At 39.5% G+C, this 19,827-nt stretch overlaps 1 protein-coding gene across 1 annotated transcript; it reads left to right on the top strand.

Annotated features, from left to right (window-relative positions):
- Positions 1-11,565: 11,565 nt before the first annotated feature.
- Positions 11,566-19,125, top strand: LOC140942326 (uncharacterized). Its single transcript, XM_073391283.1, has 3 exons — positions 11,566-11,703; positions 12,019-12,133; positions 18,500-19,125. Exons 1-3 carry the CDS (start codon positions 11,566-11,568, stop codon positions 19,123-19,125), a joined length of 879 nt encoding a protein of 292 aa, XP_073247384.1.
- The last annotated feature ends 702 nt before the right edge of the window (positions 19,126-19,827 follow it).

Genomic DNA, 19,827 nt, shown 5'->3' with positions numbered 1-19,827 from the left:
TACTTTTATTGTGGCATAATGAAAAGTAGGAAACGTGACACTATCTTAGTTTCACAATTACTGTGATGTATTATATACATACTAATATGGCTTGATTCCCACTGGAAAGCTATGTCGTACATTTTTATACGCAACTGCGTTGCTGCCAATCAGAGGAGCGAGCGTTGCTTTTGCCCTTGAACCCGTTATTATATGAGAGTTGAGTTTCTTACGGGGCAATTTATTTTTCGATCTTAACAGTAGTTAATCACGAGACAGCGCCCAGAAATTAGCAGTTTTAAAAGTCATAAATTCATTTTGATAGGACCTTGTCTAAGCTTTATATCTCTATTGATTTCTTTTCAGATCTACAAAAATGTTTGGAATCAATCAAAGAACATCTCTTTTAGTCCTATATAAAAAGTACATTTCTTTTGCCTCTTAAAGAAAGTGATGCACAAGTCATCGCGCAGACGACAACCCAAATGTCACTCAAACACGCGCATAGCCATCATGTGGCACGTGCTACTCCATTCTCGTTGGAACAGGTAATGTTTTTCAGAATTGTAGCTCCTTTTTTTGTGAAATATAAATTTAGGATATACTATAGTATGAAAGCAAAGTAATATCAAACGTTATAGTTCAACAACAACGTGAATTTGTTTTGCCACTGAGAACATGTCTGCGAAGCATATGTGCGCGTGCTTCCTTGAAAAGCAACTATGGAAACTTGGTAACGCAATTTCGAATGAGTTGACAAAACAAACGAAAACGAATTCATCGATTTCAGAAAGAGTTTCAGAAGATGGTGTCCCAATGGAAATTTAATGAAGTGGGTACTTATATCGAAACCAAAAATGAAAAATACGAAGAAATCATTTCGATGGTAGAGCGAAGACGCACAGCGGAAAAATATTTAAAAATCCCAAAAGTGCGTGAAGAGAAAACTGTTGGCGTGCGCCTAACCAGGACGCTTTTTATCTACAAAAGAGGAAACGACTTTGGTTACAAGAAATTTGTCCTGGTAGAGTTGGTGCCATCTCTCAAATTATATCTACGCGACAAGGAATTTTACACAACATATGTAGGTACTCGTTTCAGATTGCCTGAGGCATATACTTTTAAATTTTATGAAAATGCGGTAGAGTGCTGGCATCACAATAACATTCTTTTCGATCAGAAACAACTGAAAATTTTAGTGAGATGTAACTTTGACAAATTTGTCAGATCGCTGGAGACAATCGGAAAACCCACAGCAGCGACAAGACAGTATGATTACAACACCTGCATGTCCAGTATCTCCCCATTCAGCGAAAGTGATGACGAAGACAGCGAATCAGATTCTGATTCAGATGTCGAAGTTGAGCACAACGGGAATAAAGAACACGACCAGTCTGCTGACGAGAAGTCGCGATTCAGCGAAAGTGGCAATGAAGAGGGCGGATCAGGGTCTGATTTAGATTACGAGGATGAACGCAGTGAGGAAAAAAAAACATCACCAGTCTGCTGATGAGATCGCAGACGGTGAAGAAAAAATTTGCTGTATGGAAAAAGAAGATCATGATATTAAATTTGATTCACAAAAAATTCCTGACATAGATTTGCTTAATTGTACAAAAGAAGACGACCAGAAGTATGATTCAGAAGATGATATTGAATTAGATGCGTTGTTCAGTACAGAGCAGCCAATTCAGAAGTGTGATTACAACACCTACGTGTCCAGTATCTCATCATTCACCGAAAATGATCAGAAAGACAGCGAATCAGAATCTGATTCAAATTTCGAAGTTGAGCACAGTGAGGAAGAAGAACGTGACCAGTCTGCTGATGAGATCACATACGATGAAGAAGAAAATAACAGTTTGCAAAAAGAAGATCATGATACGAAATTTGATTCAGTGGATGTTTTTTACCAAGATTTGCTTAGTTAGTCTCGCTTGCTTTAGCAAAGCGAGAATCTTAAAATGCGGTTCGGTTTTTTTTTTTTTCGGTGGGACCTAGTTTGTAGGTCCCGCGTTCCTAGCGAAGACCGTGGAAACTGGGGATAAGAATCGTGACGACTTTCATTGTATGGAAATGAGTCTCGTGATGAGCATGTGGTTTATTTTGGGGGATGACTGGAATAACGCGCAATGTTTATCACGTTTTTAGTGCTTTTCTTCCATGCAAGAAATCAGACTTTGTCTTTTGCGTTAAAACAGGTTACGTTTCATGCTTATGACATAGTAAGCCGATAAAATCGTAAGTGCAAAACAGACATAACAAAAAGTAAAACTGTAAACTCTCTCTGATCTTATGGTAATTTGGTTCTGACCTTCACGATCACGTGCCAAACAGTAAATACAGCTAAACGTGACACAAAGAATAGTTTTGTAAAGACGTGTTCCGGGTCATGGTAGCGAATCTGGGGATGAAAATCGACACGATGCTCTCAATCTCAGTGAACGCTTCGAAAAACAACGCGCAATTGTCCGAATGTTATGTTTTGAGACGAAAAATTTGGAAAGATTAATGGATTATACGGTGATGTCGCTTACAAATCCACACACCATTCGTGGTAGACCCACATTAAAAGATGTCGAGCGTTTTCGGAATGGTTCGTTCTACGAATTCTGTCGTATGAAAGCGTTGATAACTTTGAAAGAAGTGAATACATCAGATGTTGAAACAAGGAAGAATGTTCATGAGCAGAACTTCGATGATGAGGTAAAAAACAACAAGCAAATCGTCGTTACTTTACCTCTGGTGTTCAACAGCCTGATTCTTTTCCTTTTTTCGTGATGCTGGATACTTAATTGTAACGAACAACTTGATATTTCGTACATCATTAATATTATTGTACAGGCGATTATAAATGTCGAGGAAAAAAATCTTGGGTCGATTTTGGAATCTTTGAAACTCAAATGAAATTCAATGAAATTGCCTGATTTGACTAACCTGATCTAGAATTCTTATGTATTTGCGAAATACTGTAGGAAAACGGCATAAAAAAGAATTCAAATTCATGTTCGGCGACTGAAATTTACGGCTTCGAGACAGCACTTTCGTTTGCTGTCCACTTGCTGTCCAACGCAACAGATGATGACGGAAATGACGTAGTAAGGTAAAAGTGTTCAAGATCGGAGCAATAAAAGGAGATGGTAAACCTACACGACTTTTACCTCATGCGAAAATGCTGCTCTTTCCAATAAAGTTTTTTTCCTCTGCTGGGTAGATTATGCTCTGGAAGGTTCTAAATTTTCAATGAGTAAATGTTATTTTACCCGCATGTTTCACACTGAGAGATCATGACACACATATCGATTTACTGTGGCTATTAGCGGGGAAGAGCGTTGCGTGACGACATTAAAAACGGCTGTGTAGCAGACTATTTTGAAGCATGATGGTGAAGCTTTTTATTACGGCTGAATGAGGGTTCCAATTTTCTACAAAGTATCTTCTGGATCTGAATAACTAAGCGATTTTCTTTAGTCCATGAAAGTAATGTTTTTGTGCAATGCTGTATCACGTTAAGCCCAACTCATTAGTTTTGTTTGGAAAATCTTAAATTATTACGGGTAGTGATTTACAGGTCGTGAGTACTGTTGCAATAAAACCTAATACTGAGTAGAGCGGAGGTACAAGGCAACTGTAATATCATCACGACTGAGCCATTCTTCGGTGGTTCCAACAATGTTACCTCTTGCGTCTTTGGCTGTTCGTTTTGCGACTGGGAAGTGGGAAGCCTTTACACAAGCGAAACCTGCTTAAAGACATCGAAGACTGTTGGCATGTACCCAACAAATCTTCAGTCTTGAAAGATCTTCACTTCACTTAAAACTCTGTTGCCTTCGCATAGATCTCTAAGATCTTTAAAACTCCCTCCGCAGCTGATGTTTTGATTCTCGAATTAGCAGCGGTCTGTTGCTTTTGCGTTTCCGGTCTCATTCACTTCCGTCACCGAGAGATGCGGTTCACAACGAACTAAGTCACGTGGTACAAGTATCCTCCCTTATCCTTTTTTTTTACTCGCCACTTCGCGCTTCGGTCGCCCTTCGGGCGGCGGTCTTCCGTCACCCTTCGGACGACCTGCTGTGCACCAACGAGAATATAGCTTGCGGTTATTGATTTTCAAAATGGCGAACAACAAAGTCGATCTGGATCAGGTAAAAGCAAAGAAATCCTTTACAGTAGATTCATAAAGATCCCATTGGGCTAATTAATCGTGCTAAGCGACAGGTATAAACATTTTTCGAGGTGAGACTTTAAATAATTAATTTATTTATTCACACGCAACTCCTCTGGACCCTGTGCAATAGATTGAAATCATAATTCAACTTTTTCACTTGCTGTCGGTGACTATGAGGAATTATGACGAACCCCTGGGGAGGACGACTCTGCATATGAAAGGCAAGGGGATGCTCGTCGGAAATTTTGAATTAAACCCCTACAAGAGGTCGACCCGGGCGTAGCCCAAGCTTTTTGACCCCTGAGAGACTATGTTACTGAAAACTCAGACAATACACGTATTTTTATATTTTTTCACATGCAACCCTAAACAAGACCTTCACGGCTAAATATAATACCGTTTTTCCCAGAACACCGTAAGTGAGACCAAAATCCGAAATTTACACCCCGGCCTAAGCAAGACGACGAGCATCCCAAGCCCTTTTATATGCGGAGCGCCCCCTCCCCCCAACCCCCCCCCCCCCCCCCAAGTGACGAACGCTCGCGCTCTATCCGCCTCCTCACTTCTTATCTTATCTACAAACAAGCGAGACTCAACGCTACTGAGAGCGTTCTTGTTCTTCTAAAAAGGCCGACTGGAAGTATGATTCAGATGATGACATTGGATTAGTTGTGTTATTCTATAAAGAGGATCTAGATCAGAAGAGGGATTTAGATGGAAAATTTGACTGGAATTTGTTGGATAACAGGAAAGAACAAGGTCGGAAATAGGATTCAGATGAAGGGATGAATTTGAATTTGTTGTATGGTGCAGATGAGATGGATTTGAGGTGTGATTCAGAGAAAGATAGTCAGAATGGAAACGATCAAATGGCAGAGGAAGTGGTTTTGGCAAAAGAAGTTGAAGAATGCAGCGAAGAATGTTCTTACAACGAGCAGGAACGTGTTCAAAGCGAAGAGAAACGTGATATTGACCAACCGGTCAGTTCCCTGGATTAGCCGGACAAGAACCCGCTCAAATACCACAGCAAGAACATTTCATTGAACACGTGCATGAACATCGACCCGACAAGTACAAGAAACGTAGCACAAAGAAAAGAAAGAACATTATTATGGGATGGTTGTGTTCAAGGGTTATCAAGGTATTTGTGAAAATTAAAGTTCTTTTGTAGTTTTATACAAGTAGTTTCATTGCAATTTTTTTTTTTTTTCGCTTGGAAATATTCCTCTCTGACTAATATTGAACTATGAATTAGCCGAAAGCATATATGGAATAATTCCTGCTTATAGATCAGAAAACTCATTTATCTTGTACTAATGAATTCTAGATCTTTTTTATTTATCCCTTATTATCCCCTATTACTCCAGCCGTATCCCTCTCTTGTTTTGTTGCCCAATAACCAACATTATCTTTTCATCCGTGTTACATTGGAACCTCGATTTAACGAAAAGGCCAAAGGACTGGCAAAATGTGTTCGCTATAACGAGGTTTTGTTATATCGAGGTTATTTTTCATATAATTTACTATTACTGAAAGAAAGAAAATTGGTCTTTATACCATCGTTATATAGAAGTTCGTTATATCGAGGTTCCACTGTGAGATGTCGTGTTCAGGCAATCGAGATGGAAAGCCTCGGATTCAATGCGGGACTGAGCCGGTTCCGAACGACTACATGGGGCAATAGCAATAACAATAATTATTCGGTATCGTTCGATGGTCCTCTAAAAATCTAGGCCGCGATCAACACAATCCCGGATTATTGTACAGACACCCGGTTTTAACTTCAAATATAAAGCTGAAAGTCGCAAAACCATGACCAATCATGACGTTGCTGATGATGCAAACAGAACCAGCTCAAAGCACGTTAGAGAAAATCATGATTGGTTTCGTTTTATTTCCTTTTTTGTTTTTTAATTTTCTCAGCGCAAACTTTCAATTTTCGTTTTTTTATTGCAACTCCTGTTACACTTAAACTCGTATGCACTTAGATTTTGCGGTATTTTAAACAAGAGAGGGATATTTAAACTTATTATAATTTCAACCTATATATATTTCATAAGTCCTTATAAAACTAGAAAAAACACGATGCAAGGATTATAACAATTTTCTAACAAAATGTTGAATATAAATGTAAGAGAGGGATAATTGCAACAGTTTATTTCTCTAAAAAATAATGGTAACAATTTCATATATCTTCTGTACAAAAATTTGAATGTACTGTGAATGATGTAAGAAAGAGATAGTTGCATCTTTTATCTTAATAATAGGCATTATATTTTAATATATATTGTGCGGTATTCGGATTAATGAATGAGAAGGCTTACTGTAACTTTATTATAGACGCAACGAGCTTTCTTATAATTTCTGAAAAGAAAAAGATCAAAATAACTTTATCCGTGCAAAAATACATTTTTATTACGATTTTCTGTGGAAAGTTGAATTAAGTATTCCATGTGAAAGAGGGATTTAAATGTATCATTTAGTTTATTGCTTGATCATAAGAATAAGTACTATGAATATATTTCCTCGGAAAATATACTTCCTGGCTTCAATATACAGTCAGTTTAATTTGTAATTATTCCATGAATAGAAGGGATAAGTGTAAGGTGGTGTAAAATGATTGTTGTCAGTTGTGTAAGGACCACACTTACGTTTCTTATTTTTGTATATTCATTGCATGGGACAAACATTTTGTGTGTATTGTATTAATTTATTAAATAGTATTGATGATAAAAAAGAAATGGTTGTATGAACGTGTCTTTACTTCATCTCAGAATATAAAATCTAAGAAACATCTTTAGAATTCGAATTTACGGTCCATCTTTAATGGGAAGCCTTTCTCGCAAGTGGAACTTGACATTACTGTAAGGAAAACTTTCATCCTATTCTATCCCAGGCGTTCAGATGGTGGGAAGTGAGCGAGTTAAATCGTACGCGGTGAGAGAAAAGGGAAAAACGAGGGGAGACTAGTCTCCTCCCGTTTTTTTTCTCGTCGATTTTTCGCCCACGACCCATGCCACCATGAACGCCTGGAACAGGCTCCTTTCATCAGGACCAAAGCCCTCCATTCTAAGTTTCCACCGAAATCTTGATTTCTTCCCAGTGGAACTGAATGGCAAGGGAAGAAAACTAAAAATGGGATGGAACCAGAAACTTGTGGTAAGCTCGCGCGCAGCGTTCGCTCCCATTCAGCGTGCTTCGATGTAAGAGATTTCCTGTACGCAATTTTGCTTCTGTCGCATTTATGTAACTAGTGTAACCTCCTTCAGGAGAGTGCAACGCTCTATTTCGATAATCTTCTGATAAGCAGCTGCTATGGCTGGGCCCTTTACCAGTTTTCGCTCGGTTAATTTCAAGCGTTTCTCAGCTAACGTCCTTGGCTCTTGGCAGTGTGATTTATTCACAAATCACACTGTTTTTTGCTCTAAAACCTGTCTGTTCTAAATCGAGTCATTCATGTTCTGGATTCTTTAAATTCATTTTAAGAAATTTTACTGGCTCCGCGAGTAGGTAAGATGAATCGAATCCGTGCTCTGATGGGTTGTCCGGTAACCAATACGAGATGTCCAAGACAGTAATTTTTTGATGTATGATGAAAGATTACACTTTTAAGCAAGTGTCTCAGCTATATAGGTATGAACAAACCGCACCTTACCTTATTACGAATCAATATCGACACGGTTATGCTGACTGCGTCAAACAAAACCACTCTTTTCTATTATGGTGAGGTTTTGCTTGTCCCTGATGGATTTCCTGGCTTTATGTTCTCTATGGGGAGTTTGGCTGCAATACATATCAGATGCCTACCAAGGTAAAAGATAAAATTGCAACTGTACCGTTATTTTAAACGCCAGCTGCCTTGTTTACGCTGGATACATGAATCCTGCTTTCATATTTAACAACGCAAAGAGCTAGTGCAGTTTCAAAACCCTTAAAAAATTCTGATAGTACCAAAATGAGGAGTGACCGTGAAAACAGACTATTCTCGTGAGTTTATGTACTTATAACTTTAACTTTTCGCTAAGAAATACGGAAGTCCCCCATATTATTTAAAAAATCATCTTCCTCTCTCTTGCATAATTTCCCTCTTTTTGGGTTATATTGGTTCTGTTTGTTTTGTTTGTTTGGACATTTGTTTTATTTGTTCTATCTCTGACACCATAATGGTTTGTTAAATAAAACCGTTTTTTGTTAATGTCTTTGCGGCTTAAGAGAAGTTTTTGTTAAAATTTTCGGCATGAATATTGTTGCTTACACCTCCTCCCTTTTGACTGATTTAGACGATAGCAGACTATAACATTAGGTCACGCAAATAAGGTTCGGTGTCAAAGTAACAAAAGTTTTACGTTCGCTTAGACATTGTGATGAACGATCAGGCAAACAAAGGGGCGCCCTGGCTCACAACAGTCTCTGCAAAGCCAAATTATAAGGATTTGTATGGGAGTTTATTATTTCAATAGAAGGGTTACGTAATACTTTATTTAAAAAATTCACATTACAATAGAAACACGCTAGCCCCAATAACACTTGGCTGGTTTCCATGGAGGGCGTGTTGACACATCTTAACACCGTATATTAAATTACGAAACTAAACAGTACTAAAATTTTCTGTACTACTACTACTACTACTACTACTATTGCTATAACTACTACTATCGCTATAACAGAAAATCATATAAAAGGGTAACTATTAAGATACACAGCTTGGCAAGACCCAACTATGATCTAACAAGGTTTTTACATGAAGAGATTGACTCAGCGAACTTTGCTTCATTCGAGAGCTGGTTCCAAAGCATAGCACCGCTAAATTTAAAACTTCTTTTTAGAAACTCTCTTTTCGGTTTAGGAAGTGTTCAGATCAGTAGCCGTGTTACGCAGATCAGTGGTAATTATACTGATCGACATTCCTTCTCACAAAAGAGTTCCATAGGCCGGGGGCGGTGTGATCATTTAATATTTTATACTTCAAAAATTGATTTTGTACAGCGCCGTCGATCGTCAAGTGTTTGCCATTAAAGAGAGTCCATTAAGTCTGCGGAGCCAATATCATAACTGACACCTATAAGAACTCGGGAATCTTTGCAGCTTATCTTTCAATAATTTGCCGCGGGTGTCCCTCAAAGGAGAACCGTTTTCAGTTATCAAAGTCAAAAAAATATCTTTTCTTAACAAAATACAAAATTAATAAAACAAGACATAAGCATCGTCAAATTAAACACCTTTCACCTTCACAAAGCAGTCATTCCGCAGCTTACATCCACGGAACCACTCAAAAATCACTCACGTGTATATCGCTTTATCAAAACCGTGTTCTGTGATCGTTTTTTTGCCAAAATAGTCTGCAATTGACATCTACAATTCACCCCATGGTGTTCTGTAGCGCTGGGAACATGGACATGCTGTCAACTGGTTATTTTACCTTAAAAAAGGAAAGATCTATTACCGAACACAGATAGATAGATAGATAGATAGATAGATAGATAGATAGATAGATAGATAGATAGATAGATAGATAGATAGATAGATAGATAGATAGTTTATTTGTAAAAAGCTTGCAGCTACTAAGCTGAATTGAGTATTTACAATATAATATATAATATAATATAACAGAATCTTACAATAGTGAGTATAATAAAATGATAATGATAAAGTCCTAAATATATAATAACATCCTATAAATATAAAAAAGCTTAAAACTGTTAAAATACAGTACAACGTCATCGATCTCATTTACAAAACTCACCGAGCGCTAAAATTCGTTATCAATACATGATCTTACTAAAAAACTGTTTTTGAAACGCTCGGTCTTACATTTGGGAATCGCAAAACACCTTTTGCACCGAAGATTATAACACGACGGCCCTGACGATTGAAGCATGTTATGTAAGCGATGGGCCGGGTCATTAGCAATCGAGAGGAAGGACTTTTTACATAAGCTAGCGATGTAGTCATTGATAGACATAATATCTGAAAGCTCTAAGGCCTTTCTATAGGCCAGTCCGGGCAAATGATTGATAGTGCCCGTTTCTCTACATTCTCTAGATCTTTCTATAAATACAATGGCAGGGCGTAGAAAAACGCAGGCGATGCGTAGGTCATGACTGACCTTACACAAGATGTATAAAAAAGAATTAATTCATGCCTTGCGACATTGGCCCTTTTCAATTGCATTAGGAAATACATACGTTTAGACGCTTTCTTTATGATTTGATCAATGTGCATATTCTATGTAAGGTCGTTGGAGATCGTAACACCTAGTAATTTGGCGCTTTCAACACATTCTAGCTCTTGATTATTTACTACTATAGGCGTGAGTTGTGGTTTGTTCTTTGCAAATGAATCCTAAGCTCTTTACATTTTTCACTGTTTAGTTTTACTCTATTCTCAAAAAACCACTGCACGACAGTTGATAATGAAGTGTCCGCTTGAGTGAAGTTGGCTTCCTATGAGAATCTGTTGACTGGGCAAGAAACAAATTTTCAAGTGTCCGTTGTCCCGATTAACGGGCGTCCGTATTAAGTGGGTTGAATTTAGAGAAAATGTAAGAGCTTTTCCCAGGGACAGAGCAAACTTTCCGTAATAATGAGGTGTCCGTATTAAGTGGGTGTCCGTAAAGCGGATTTCGACCTACAAAAAAATAATTCCAGACAAAATTCCATACAAATCCTCATAACTTGGCTTCAAGGAGGCTGTTGTGAGTCGGGGTTCCTTGTGGGTTCACCTGCATTGTTCTGCAGACACTTAATTAAGGAGCAACACTTTCTCAAATCTTTGTTCCAGAAATTTAAAGAACGACTTTCCCAAATTTTCGATTCTCTCGGCGAAAAAAATAGGTATTACTAGCAGATCTTCTGCCATAATTAGTTACAAACTGTGTTTAAGTCCACCAGTTTATTTTCACTGTCAACAGTATACTAAATAATGAACTTTCAGTGCAGAGTATTGTTGATGATATAAACTACTAGTCGTTCTTAAATCACTACTGACAACTTACAATACCTTGAATCTGTCATGAACCATGAGCTTTAAAGCGGTTTATACAAGTTATGTTTTCTAACTAAGTTCAGATTATGCTGCCTACATATACACATTAAGTTCAATAATCATGAAACCAAGAGCCATAATGGCCTCTTGATGAAACCAACGGCATTCCAGACTCCAACATGTCCTGACTTCAGCATATAATTTTGGAAGAAAAAGGAATCTAAGTTGAGGAAACTCAGAAAATCTTACGAGCTTCAGTTGTTGAGATTTGAATACTACATCAGACACACTACCACTAAAGACTGCTGGAGGTTATGTCGCAAGCAGGATGGAAATTTAAGTTCATTCCACCAATGAACAGCTATTATTTTAAGGACCACGTGTACAGAAATCTTTCTATTGAAATATATGCATCGTGTGAGCATCTGTGCGTCATGGCGAACGAGTGCGTGTCCGTCAATGTTGGCCCGCGAATAGAGGATAAAGTGATATGCGAGTTAAGCAACTCTGATCATTGGCATCATCCAAAGGATCTTCAACCAAGACAGGGCTGGACATACAGAGGTGCAGAGGTACGATTGCGAACTTGAAAAATATGAGGACATTGTATCGTTCTTCGTGTAATGATTGTTATTAAATCTGGGGTCAATTTAATAAAACTTTTACAAGTGTAATTTAAAAGTGTAGCTATTGTTTTAGAGTCTGAAAACAATTATAGCTACACTTCTAAATTACACTTTAAGAAGTTTTATTGAATTGAACCCTGATGTAGATAACCTATTTTCAAGAACTGTTCTAGGGATAAAAGTTTCTCTCTTTTCTATATTGTTGAAACCTAGTCCACTCCCACCATAAACGATTTAAATACTTGACTGTTTTTTAATCAGAATCTCTGCTGCAGTAACCCTTGCCTTAACAACGCCAAATGTCTTCTTGGATATACAGACAAAAGATACCTTTGTGTATGTGCATCTGGATATACAGGGGAACACTGTGAAACAGGTACAGTTAAACTGCCGCATGAAAAAAATCGCCGTCTACCCCTAGCCACTGTTCTAAAAGATAGAAGCAAAGTCGTTTATGTTGTAACCTGGGATTTGCTAGAGATAGAAGTTAGTAAATATGCACCGTGAAGATTTTTAATGACATATCTCTCTAGCAAATCCCAGCTACTTTATACCTTGCCTCTATTTTTCTTTCGTTACGGTCTCCAGTTTATCTTTTGCTGATTAAGCTTTAGTGTAACTACCATTAGATTTATTCAGTTGGCATATACAGTTATCATAAAGGCTCGTTAACGGGAGTCCAACTTTCATAATTTTGTGTTTGCCGTTCTTAGTAGTAGGGTATGCGTTCGTTCCAACCCATTTTAGCCCTTGGTACACTGGTCAGGGGACATGAAGATGAGCCTGCAGTCAGCGGTTACTCGCGTGTAAATGTCTGGGACCGAGTGAGGGAGGGAAAACAATAGAAATGTGTTGGCGGCGGTGGTGGCGCTGGAGGAAAGAAAACAATAGAAATGTGGTGGTGGTGGTAGTGGTGGTCTTGGGGGAGGAAAACAATAGAATCTTGTGGCCTGAAAACCTATATAAATGCGCAACATTCTACCTCTTTCTCAGTCTACATTTTGCTCCTGAGGAGTTGACATGAGCTGGTTCTGTTCTGTCTGCGAAAAATCCTTTAGTAGAAAAGATAGTATGCAAAGGCACGTGATTTCTAAACACCACAATACTAGTCTCACCCCATTTCAAACAGTTCCGATGTTTTCACAGAAATGTCAGCGGTTTCGCTTCGAGCATCCTTACACCTCCTTGATTGCCGGAATGACCGGGTCCGGAAAACGGCCTGGGTTCGATCGCTATTGCAACAATCTTCAGAGACCATTTACCCTCCCCCGGAGAGGATCGTTTGGTGTTATTCACAATGGCAGCCTGCGTATACACAAATGTTAGTCGCCATGCCAAACATTGAATTCGTCAAGTGAATTCCTACGGCTTTGGAGCAAGATTCCTATTTTGATGTGAACAAACGGAATTTGATCGCCAGTAAAGACAAGCGAATTGTGAACCTCTTTACTCGAGGTTCTCATCATCGCAATCTGAGCGTGATTTATATCGTGCAGAATCTATTTCATCAGGGAAAGGTAGCCGCAGCATAAGCCTAAACAGCCATTATCTGGTGTTATTCAAGAATCCACGAGACAAACTGCAAATCCTGACTCTGGCGAAGCAAATGCATCCCGGGCAGACGGATTTCTTTTTAAATCAGTACGAAGAGGCTGTAAAAGGACCTTTTGGTTATCTTCTGATTGATCTGAAAACTACTACCCAAGATAATTGTCGGTTGCGAACAAACGTCCTGCCTAGTGAAGAAGGCTTTAACCAATCAGGTTTCAAGAAAATATTCCTCAAGAGCTTCTAAAATATCTGAAGCAGCAAACTCTTTCGCCTGTCCCGCTTCTTCCAGCTATGCAAGAAATACAAGGCAACATGGATGACGTGCTTTCTCGAAACGATCTTCGGGATGATGAAAAAGCTAAACGATACCTTCAGTTGCAAAACAGATACCTGGCTTTTAAAGGACAATTAAGAAATAATCAGCACTGTTCCAGACTTAACATCAAGGACACAAGATTCTTCGACAGCAACGACAGCATTCTCCACTCCCCTCAACCCCTTTAATGTAACACCTGAATTAACACAAGCGGCTAACTCTCAAAAACCACAGTAGAAACCCCATCACCACAAGGCCCGAAGCGCAAAAGGCGTCGGATTCAATTTCTAAATTATTTAGATGATCATAAACCTCATGGCAAACAGCTGAAGAAACGTCGGCATAAGAAATTCAAACCTTACAAGTACTCCATGGGCGAAGAAGAAGGAATTAATTAATTTCCATTCCTTTGTATTTGACTCTTTTTGTCATTGTTTTTTAATAAAGTTTTTTAAAACGGTATCTCTCTTGTGTTTTTATTGCTAGCAACTATGAGTCGCGTGCTTTAATTGATCCTTGTTAAGTTATTTTTTTTATAATAATATGTCAAGATGCTCCCTTGAGGTTTTCCCTGTAGAGCTAATTTGTATTCAACTTTGGGCTTTTGAACTCGCATAATTACCTAACGGTGCGTGAAACGCTGAGACTTCAATAGTTTTTCATTTCCTCGAGATAAAACGAAGAAAACGTCAGACAAAATTGAAATAAAGCGTTTTCAGTCCCACTTTGTGTATGTTTTGTTCATATATCCGAGTTTTAGCGCTAAATAAGAAGACGTAAACTTTATTGAAATAAAGACTTTTCAGCTTACTTTCTGTATGCGTTTTGTTTATATATCTGAGTTTTAGCGCTAAATAAGATATAGGAAGCCGTTTCTAGCGTTGCTAGGTGATCGCTTCTCTTATTCCTATTTTTCTTTTAATAGACAGTCCGAAAACAGGGCTCAAATTACTTCACGGGCAAGTCTAGGCAAGCCTATTGTTCCTATTGTAGTAGAGTGACGCTCATTAGTAAACCTATCCACTTTATTATATATGGAGGAAGGCACTTTTCCCCCAGGTTATGACAATGGGTGACGTCATAGACTAAACCTAGCTAGACCTTGCTAGACACCAACGGGGTTAAGTTTGCTGCAGCCCTACTACTTGCCCACTTTATGCGAACATTTACAAGAGCACGCATGCTCATTAAGATAGAACGTTAAACACTTGCGTTACATTAGTAGGCGAGAGTCAAGTCGCATAAATGCGGGAGTGGAATTTATGTCCACTTATGCCAACATTTATGAGAGCAGGCGTGTGCATAACAATAGATTGATATGTACTTGTGGGAGCAAGATTAGATAGTAGTCATGCGCATTCGAATATCTTAAAACACATACCAAAGACGTTCTTCTTTTACAAAGTTGCTAACGTGTAGGGGTTGAGCATGTATTGTCAACCTTCACCTGCCTTCGAGAGTCTGGCAATTGTCGCATCAGCCCCAGAGTCTACACAAGCCACCCATGCACACTCCACTAACTTCAACATTCACTCCGCATTCAACTGAAAACAATATTCACGCTTGTAGATCGCGCTTTGTTTTGACTGTTTTGTTCACATAGAAATAAATATTTTTTATTTAGCTGCATGTCACATTGAATCATGCTGGTAGGCGAAAAAATAAATAATGAAGCCTTAAACTGTGACAAGACAAAACTTTTATTAACATAGAGTTTTGTTTTTCAGCATATATGTAACGTTATATAATGATGTAAATGCTACGCCCACAATGATTGGTCGTTTCCCATGACAGTGATATAAAGTTCATATCAAAAACAGGACCGTTTCTTCAAGTTAAAACTGAGTTATGTATACTGTGCTATAAAAGACATTTGTTTGTCATGGACTAAAAGCACTGAGTTATGCTTCCTCCCCTGAGTCAGAGAAGAATTCGATTTCCTCTACATCTGCTGATTCACCCATTCAGTAGTCCGGTAGACCACAGATGTTGATGTTGGTTTTTGGTCCCCGAAATCAACGACCCACCGAGAGTAACGACACCCCGAAAGTAACGAGCCCCAAAGGCTGCTAATTCCGAAAGTAACGAGGGTCGCTACTATGGGAACTTTACGGTATTAGGTGCACGTTTGGCGAGGTATCAACAAGAATTTTGAGGGAAATTTACTCCTGGAGAGTAGATGTGTGTGTTTTTTTTTTCAATGACAAACTATAGAGATATTCAGAACAATTAACTGAAAATAAATAAATGCTGACTCTCAATTGTTTGCTCTTTTTAATTGCTCATGTTCGAAATAAGGGAAAAACTCAAAAAGTCGGCAAAGGACTAAGCGTTCGGAAAATTTACACAAACATGCACATGCCGCAATTCTTCTAACCGATGCTTTTAAACTCCAAATTTCCGCACAAAGAAGGCGCCTCGCCTTGTACTGGTAAACATTTTCAGTACCACTCAAAGGAGAACTTTTTAAAGCTTTTTTTTGATATCGCGAGCCATTGGAATATCAGTAAACTGCCAATTATGTATAAAGGGAAAAGCAAAAACCTCATTTTGAACGAAGTTTTAAAAACCATATGGACCCGTGTGGGAACTTGTCAAAATGGTCACGCTACGCTGCTGGTGGGGACAAACGGGCAGTGTTGCCGCAGGGGACTCGCTCTCTTCCTTCTCCTCCGGATATTATCTCTCTGCCGGAGGTCCAATGTATGTGGGACAGCGAGGCCTCGGGCTGGTTTCACTCTTCTGGTTATAGGGTGGAGGTTTCCACTGGCACTAACCGGTCTTGCGGTTGCGCCTTTTCTTTGACGATGAGGGTCGTTTCGTCCACTGCTCCTTTTCTTTGGCCGGTGTGTCGGAATCCTTCAAGGGCGCATTTTTTGGATTACGTGTTGGGAGGTTTCAATCCGTTTTCCGTGCAGTTGGAAGCCCATTACTCTGCTCAATGTCGACTACAAAATTGCCTCCCGTGCGATCATCGGCCGTCTTCTTAAAGTTATTCATTTCGTTGTGGCCAATGACCAGACTTGTGGGGTGTCGGGTTATTGAAGACAGTGTCTCTTTGCTGAGGGGTGTGACACACTGCGTCTACTGGATCCCATCGGCCTAAACCCCATAGACACCTTATGAATTTTACACAACGTAGTATTCCTTATCGTCGTCTTTTTCGGTTTCGCTTCGGTTTCGAGCACTGACTATAGTAGACAAAGCTTGCCGGTGTTTCCTATTAGTAATAAAATAACTAACATAGTACGCGCGTTCTGATTGGTTAAAAACCTATGGCTTATTGTGCCGGTAAAGTCATAGAAAACTTAAAGTTATTTTATAAAAGCAGTAGACCACACTTTCTATGAGTTTACCGGCGTGATAACCCACTTGGGATGTTGGGAGAACACTCGACAAGCTACAGTAAGTGAAAGTGTCATTTTCTTATCACTAATTAATCCCCAGGGATGATATTTACAATTCAAATTGAACGTGAATAGTAGACGGGTTAGAATTAGATGCCATCGGTTTAAACCCCTTGGACACAGTATTGTTGCTTAACCCTAATCACTATTCACGTTTCATTTGAATGCAAATAACATCCCTGGGGATAAATTAATGTTAAGCAAATGAGTATATATAATAGGAAACACCGGCACGCTTTGTCCCATTCACTTCACTTTGTCCGACACAAAGGACGACTGGCGACCCACCCGACCTCCCCAGCAAGTAAGTCGGGTTCCAGATTGCCTATATTCAATTCAGTCTGTCTTGGGCTTGCCCCCGGTCAGATTGATTCCCCATACCTTTTTATAATGTCATGAATAACCATACCCAGGGAGGAATATTGTACTAATATAATGGCAAGTGTTTAACGTTTTATCGTAATGCGCATGCCTCCTCTCAAAACTGTTTGCATAAGGGGACGGAAATTCTACTCCCACGCGTATGCAACTGAGTTTCGTCTACTAAAATACCGCATTTCCAACACGGGCACTGTGGGACCCGTTACCTTATAGCAGCCCTAGCACGCCCGACTGCTCAGGTGCCCCGTTGGGCGGGGGACGTTTCCGGGGGCCAGGTTCGACTCCTGGGCGATTTTGGCGTACTGGTGTACCCTCCTTCAGGCGTTGCTCGGCAGAGCCATTGCACTCCGGCTCTGTTAAGTATCGTGATATCGTTCGGCTTTTGCATTGACCATTGCACTACCGGGTCCGTAGCCGGGGGCGCCTGAAAAACAAAACAAAAAAAAACATTACAGTGGGGTCGATTTTTTTCTTCGCACAAAAAGGGGGGGACCATGCGGGTAGGGCGATTACTTACAAATATTGCTCACGGGAAGTCTTGCCCTAAATATTTTGTTTTACTATCCCATCAAATAAAAAAATGACAGATTCGAAGCAAAACTCGTTATAATCAAGACTAAAATTGCTTTTGTTTTTTTCGCAGCTATGTCAGGTTATTTTGATTGGAAGCCAGTGGAGTCATGCCTTGATATCAAAACGATCGAAGGCGAACAGGCGGTCAGCGGTGCATACTAGCTAAATCAAACAGGTGTTATATTTCAGGTAAAATTAGTTTATAATTCTATGCTTTTTTACTATTTTTGATTTTCACATTCATGGCATGTTTTTACAGGCCTCTTTCAGGTCTGTTAATTATTTACAGTCCTGATTTTTGGATTTTCCTAGGGGTCGAACGCGGCCAGATTCACTTTATAGCTGCGCAATGTTTTGAAAGATAATGGCCATATTTTCCCTAGAACAGAAATCTTTGTCAGTAATGTTTAGTAGGAATTACTACCTAGAAATTTAGAGTAAGTAGTAAAAGGGCTTTTAATCGCCACATTCCTTTTCTATCAGGCATACTGCCAAATGGAATCAGTTGGAAAAGTTTGGACCCATCTTGCTCGTTTCTCCATGGCAGACGCAATAAACTGGATGAAGGACAGTGGTGAATGGTGGTATGATAAGAGTATTTCCACTGGAGAAACAACTGATCCATCAAGTAACACTGATATGATTTCACCAGGCTTTTGGCTAGTCAGCGGCAACGAGTTTAAGATCACGCGTAATGATGACCGTCAGCACACCGCTCTATTGCAAACAACAGGTGACTGTCTGGGTGGTCAGACATTCAGGAGGAAAATAACAAGCTACGGGGACTTCCGGAATGGCACGACTTGGAGGTTTAATTTTCGGTGTCTGGGGCATTGTACGGTTCACTACGGTGGGCAATACGAGACAACGCAAGGTTTTGGTAACGCAAAGTGTAATGGAACCATTCTAAGCGGGGATAAGATTGGCTTCTGGTGCGACAGAGGGAGATGGGATGGGGCGGTTATGATGATCGGTGGCAGTGGAAGTGGTGATTGTGGTCATACTTATCATGGGCTGGGAATAACTGGGGCGAAAATACCTTCCTTTTCTAATGGTGCTAGGAGAGAACAAGACTTCGGCAATTCACCATATAGCAAACATTACACCGGCAATTACTCATTAAACCTGTGGATACGTTAGGTAGGCTATGTGCCACATCCACTGAGATGTATCCCACACATAATGTAGTGTTAAAAATTGCACCTCACAATTGAATTTCATTTTTTAGACAAATTCTTAAATCAATTTGCTTTTATGTTAACAAACATTCTACTGAGTACCGATTTCTGCCAGTTGGTGACACTTATTACGGTGAGAAGGGCCCATGAAGATAATAGGGAGCTTAAGCAACGACGACGGCAACGGCAACGGGAACGGCAAAAAGGCAATAGGTTTAATAAGCAAAACAACAGCTTTGCTCGTGCAGCACGCTTTTTTTTGTACATTTCTTTGCCGTCCTTGCACGACTCACGACGTGAAACTGCCTAATTTAACGTTTTATGGACGACGTGAACATAAGACAACGACACTCTTTTTCTTTTCCTGAACTTTGATACAGTCCTTTAGAGTTCAGCTCCAGAAATATTCGCCAACATTTTACGAATTGAACGACATGGAATAAGCGCGATAGAGTTTAAAGTAGTGGGAACACACTTGATAACTGACGTTTCCGGAACCGTTGTTGTTGCTTAAGCTCGCTGGTGGTGCTGGTCAACTTGGTTACGATAATGATGACGATGATGGTGATAATGACAGTGATCATGCTTTAAGATTACGATAATAACGTTATCTTGTGATTATGATGGCAAAACAACCAGTCCTATGGATTTTCGACTGGTGGAG

The sequence above is a fragment of the Porites lutea genome, chromosome 6 (genome assembly GCF_958299795.1).
Source record: "Porites lutea chromosome 6, jaPorLute2.1, whole genome shotgun sequence".
In the NCBI taxonomy this organism is placed as follows: Eukaryota; Metazoa; Cnidaria; class Anthozoa; order Scleractinia; family Poritidae; genus Porites; species Porites lutea.
Note: the sequence above shows the minus strand (reverse complement) of the source record. Positions and strands in the feature narration are given on the sequence as shown.

Bases quoted from the DNA above. Each gene is read 5' to 3' on its own strand.
- LOC140942326 (XM_073391283.1), top strand. From the start codon at position 11,566: ATGGCGAACGAGTGCGTGTCCGTCAATGTTGGCCCGCGAATAGAGGAT. The intron at 11,704-12,018 runs GTACGATTGCGA...TTTTTTAATCAG, and splicing joins GGACATACAGAGGTGCAGAG to AATCTCTGCTGCAGTAACCC. The intron at 12,134-18,499 runs GTACAGTTAAAC...CAGTTGGAAAAG, and splicing joins AGGGGAACACTGTGAAACAG to TTTGGACCCATCTTGCTCGT.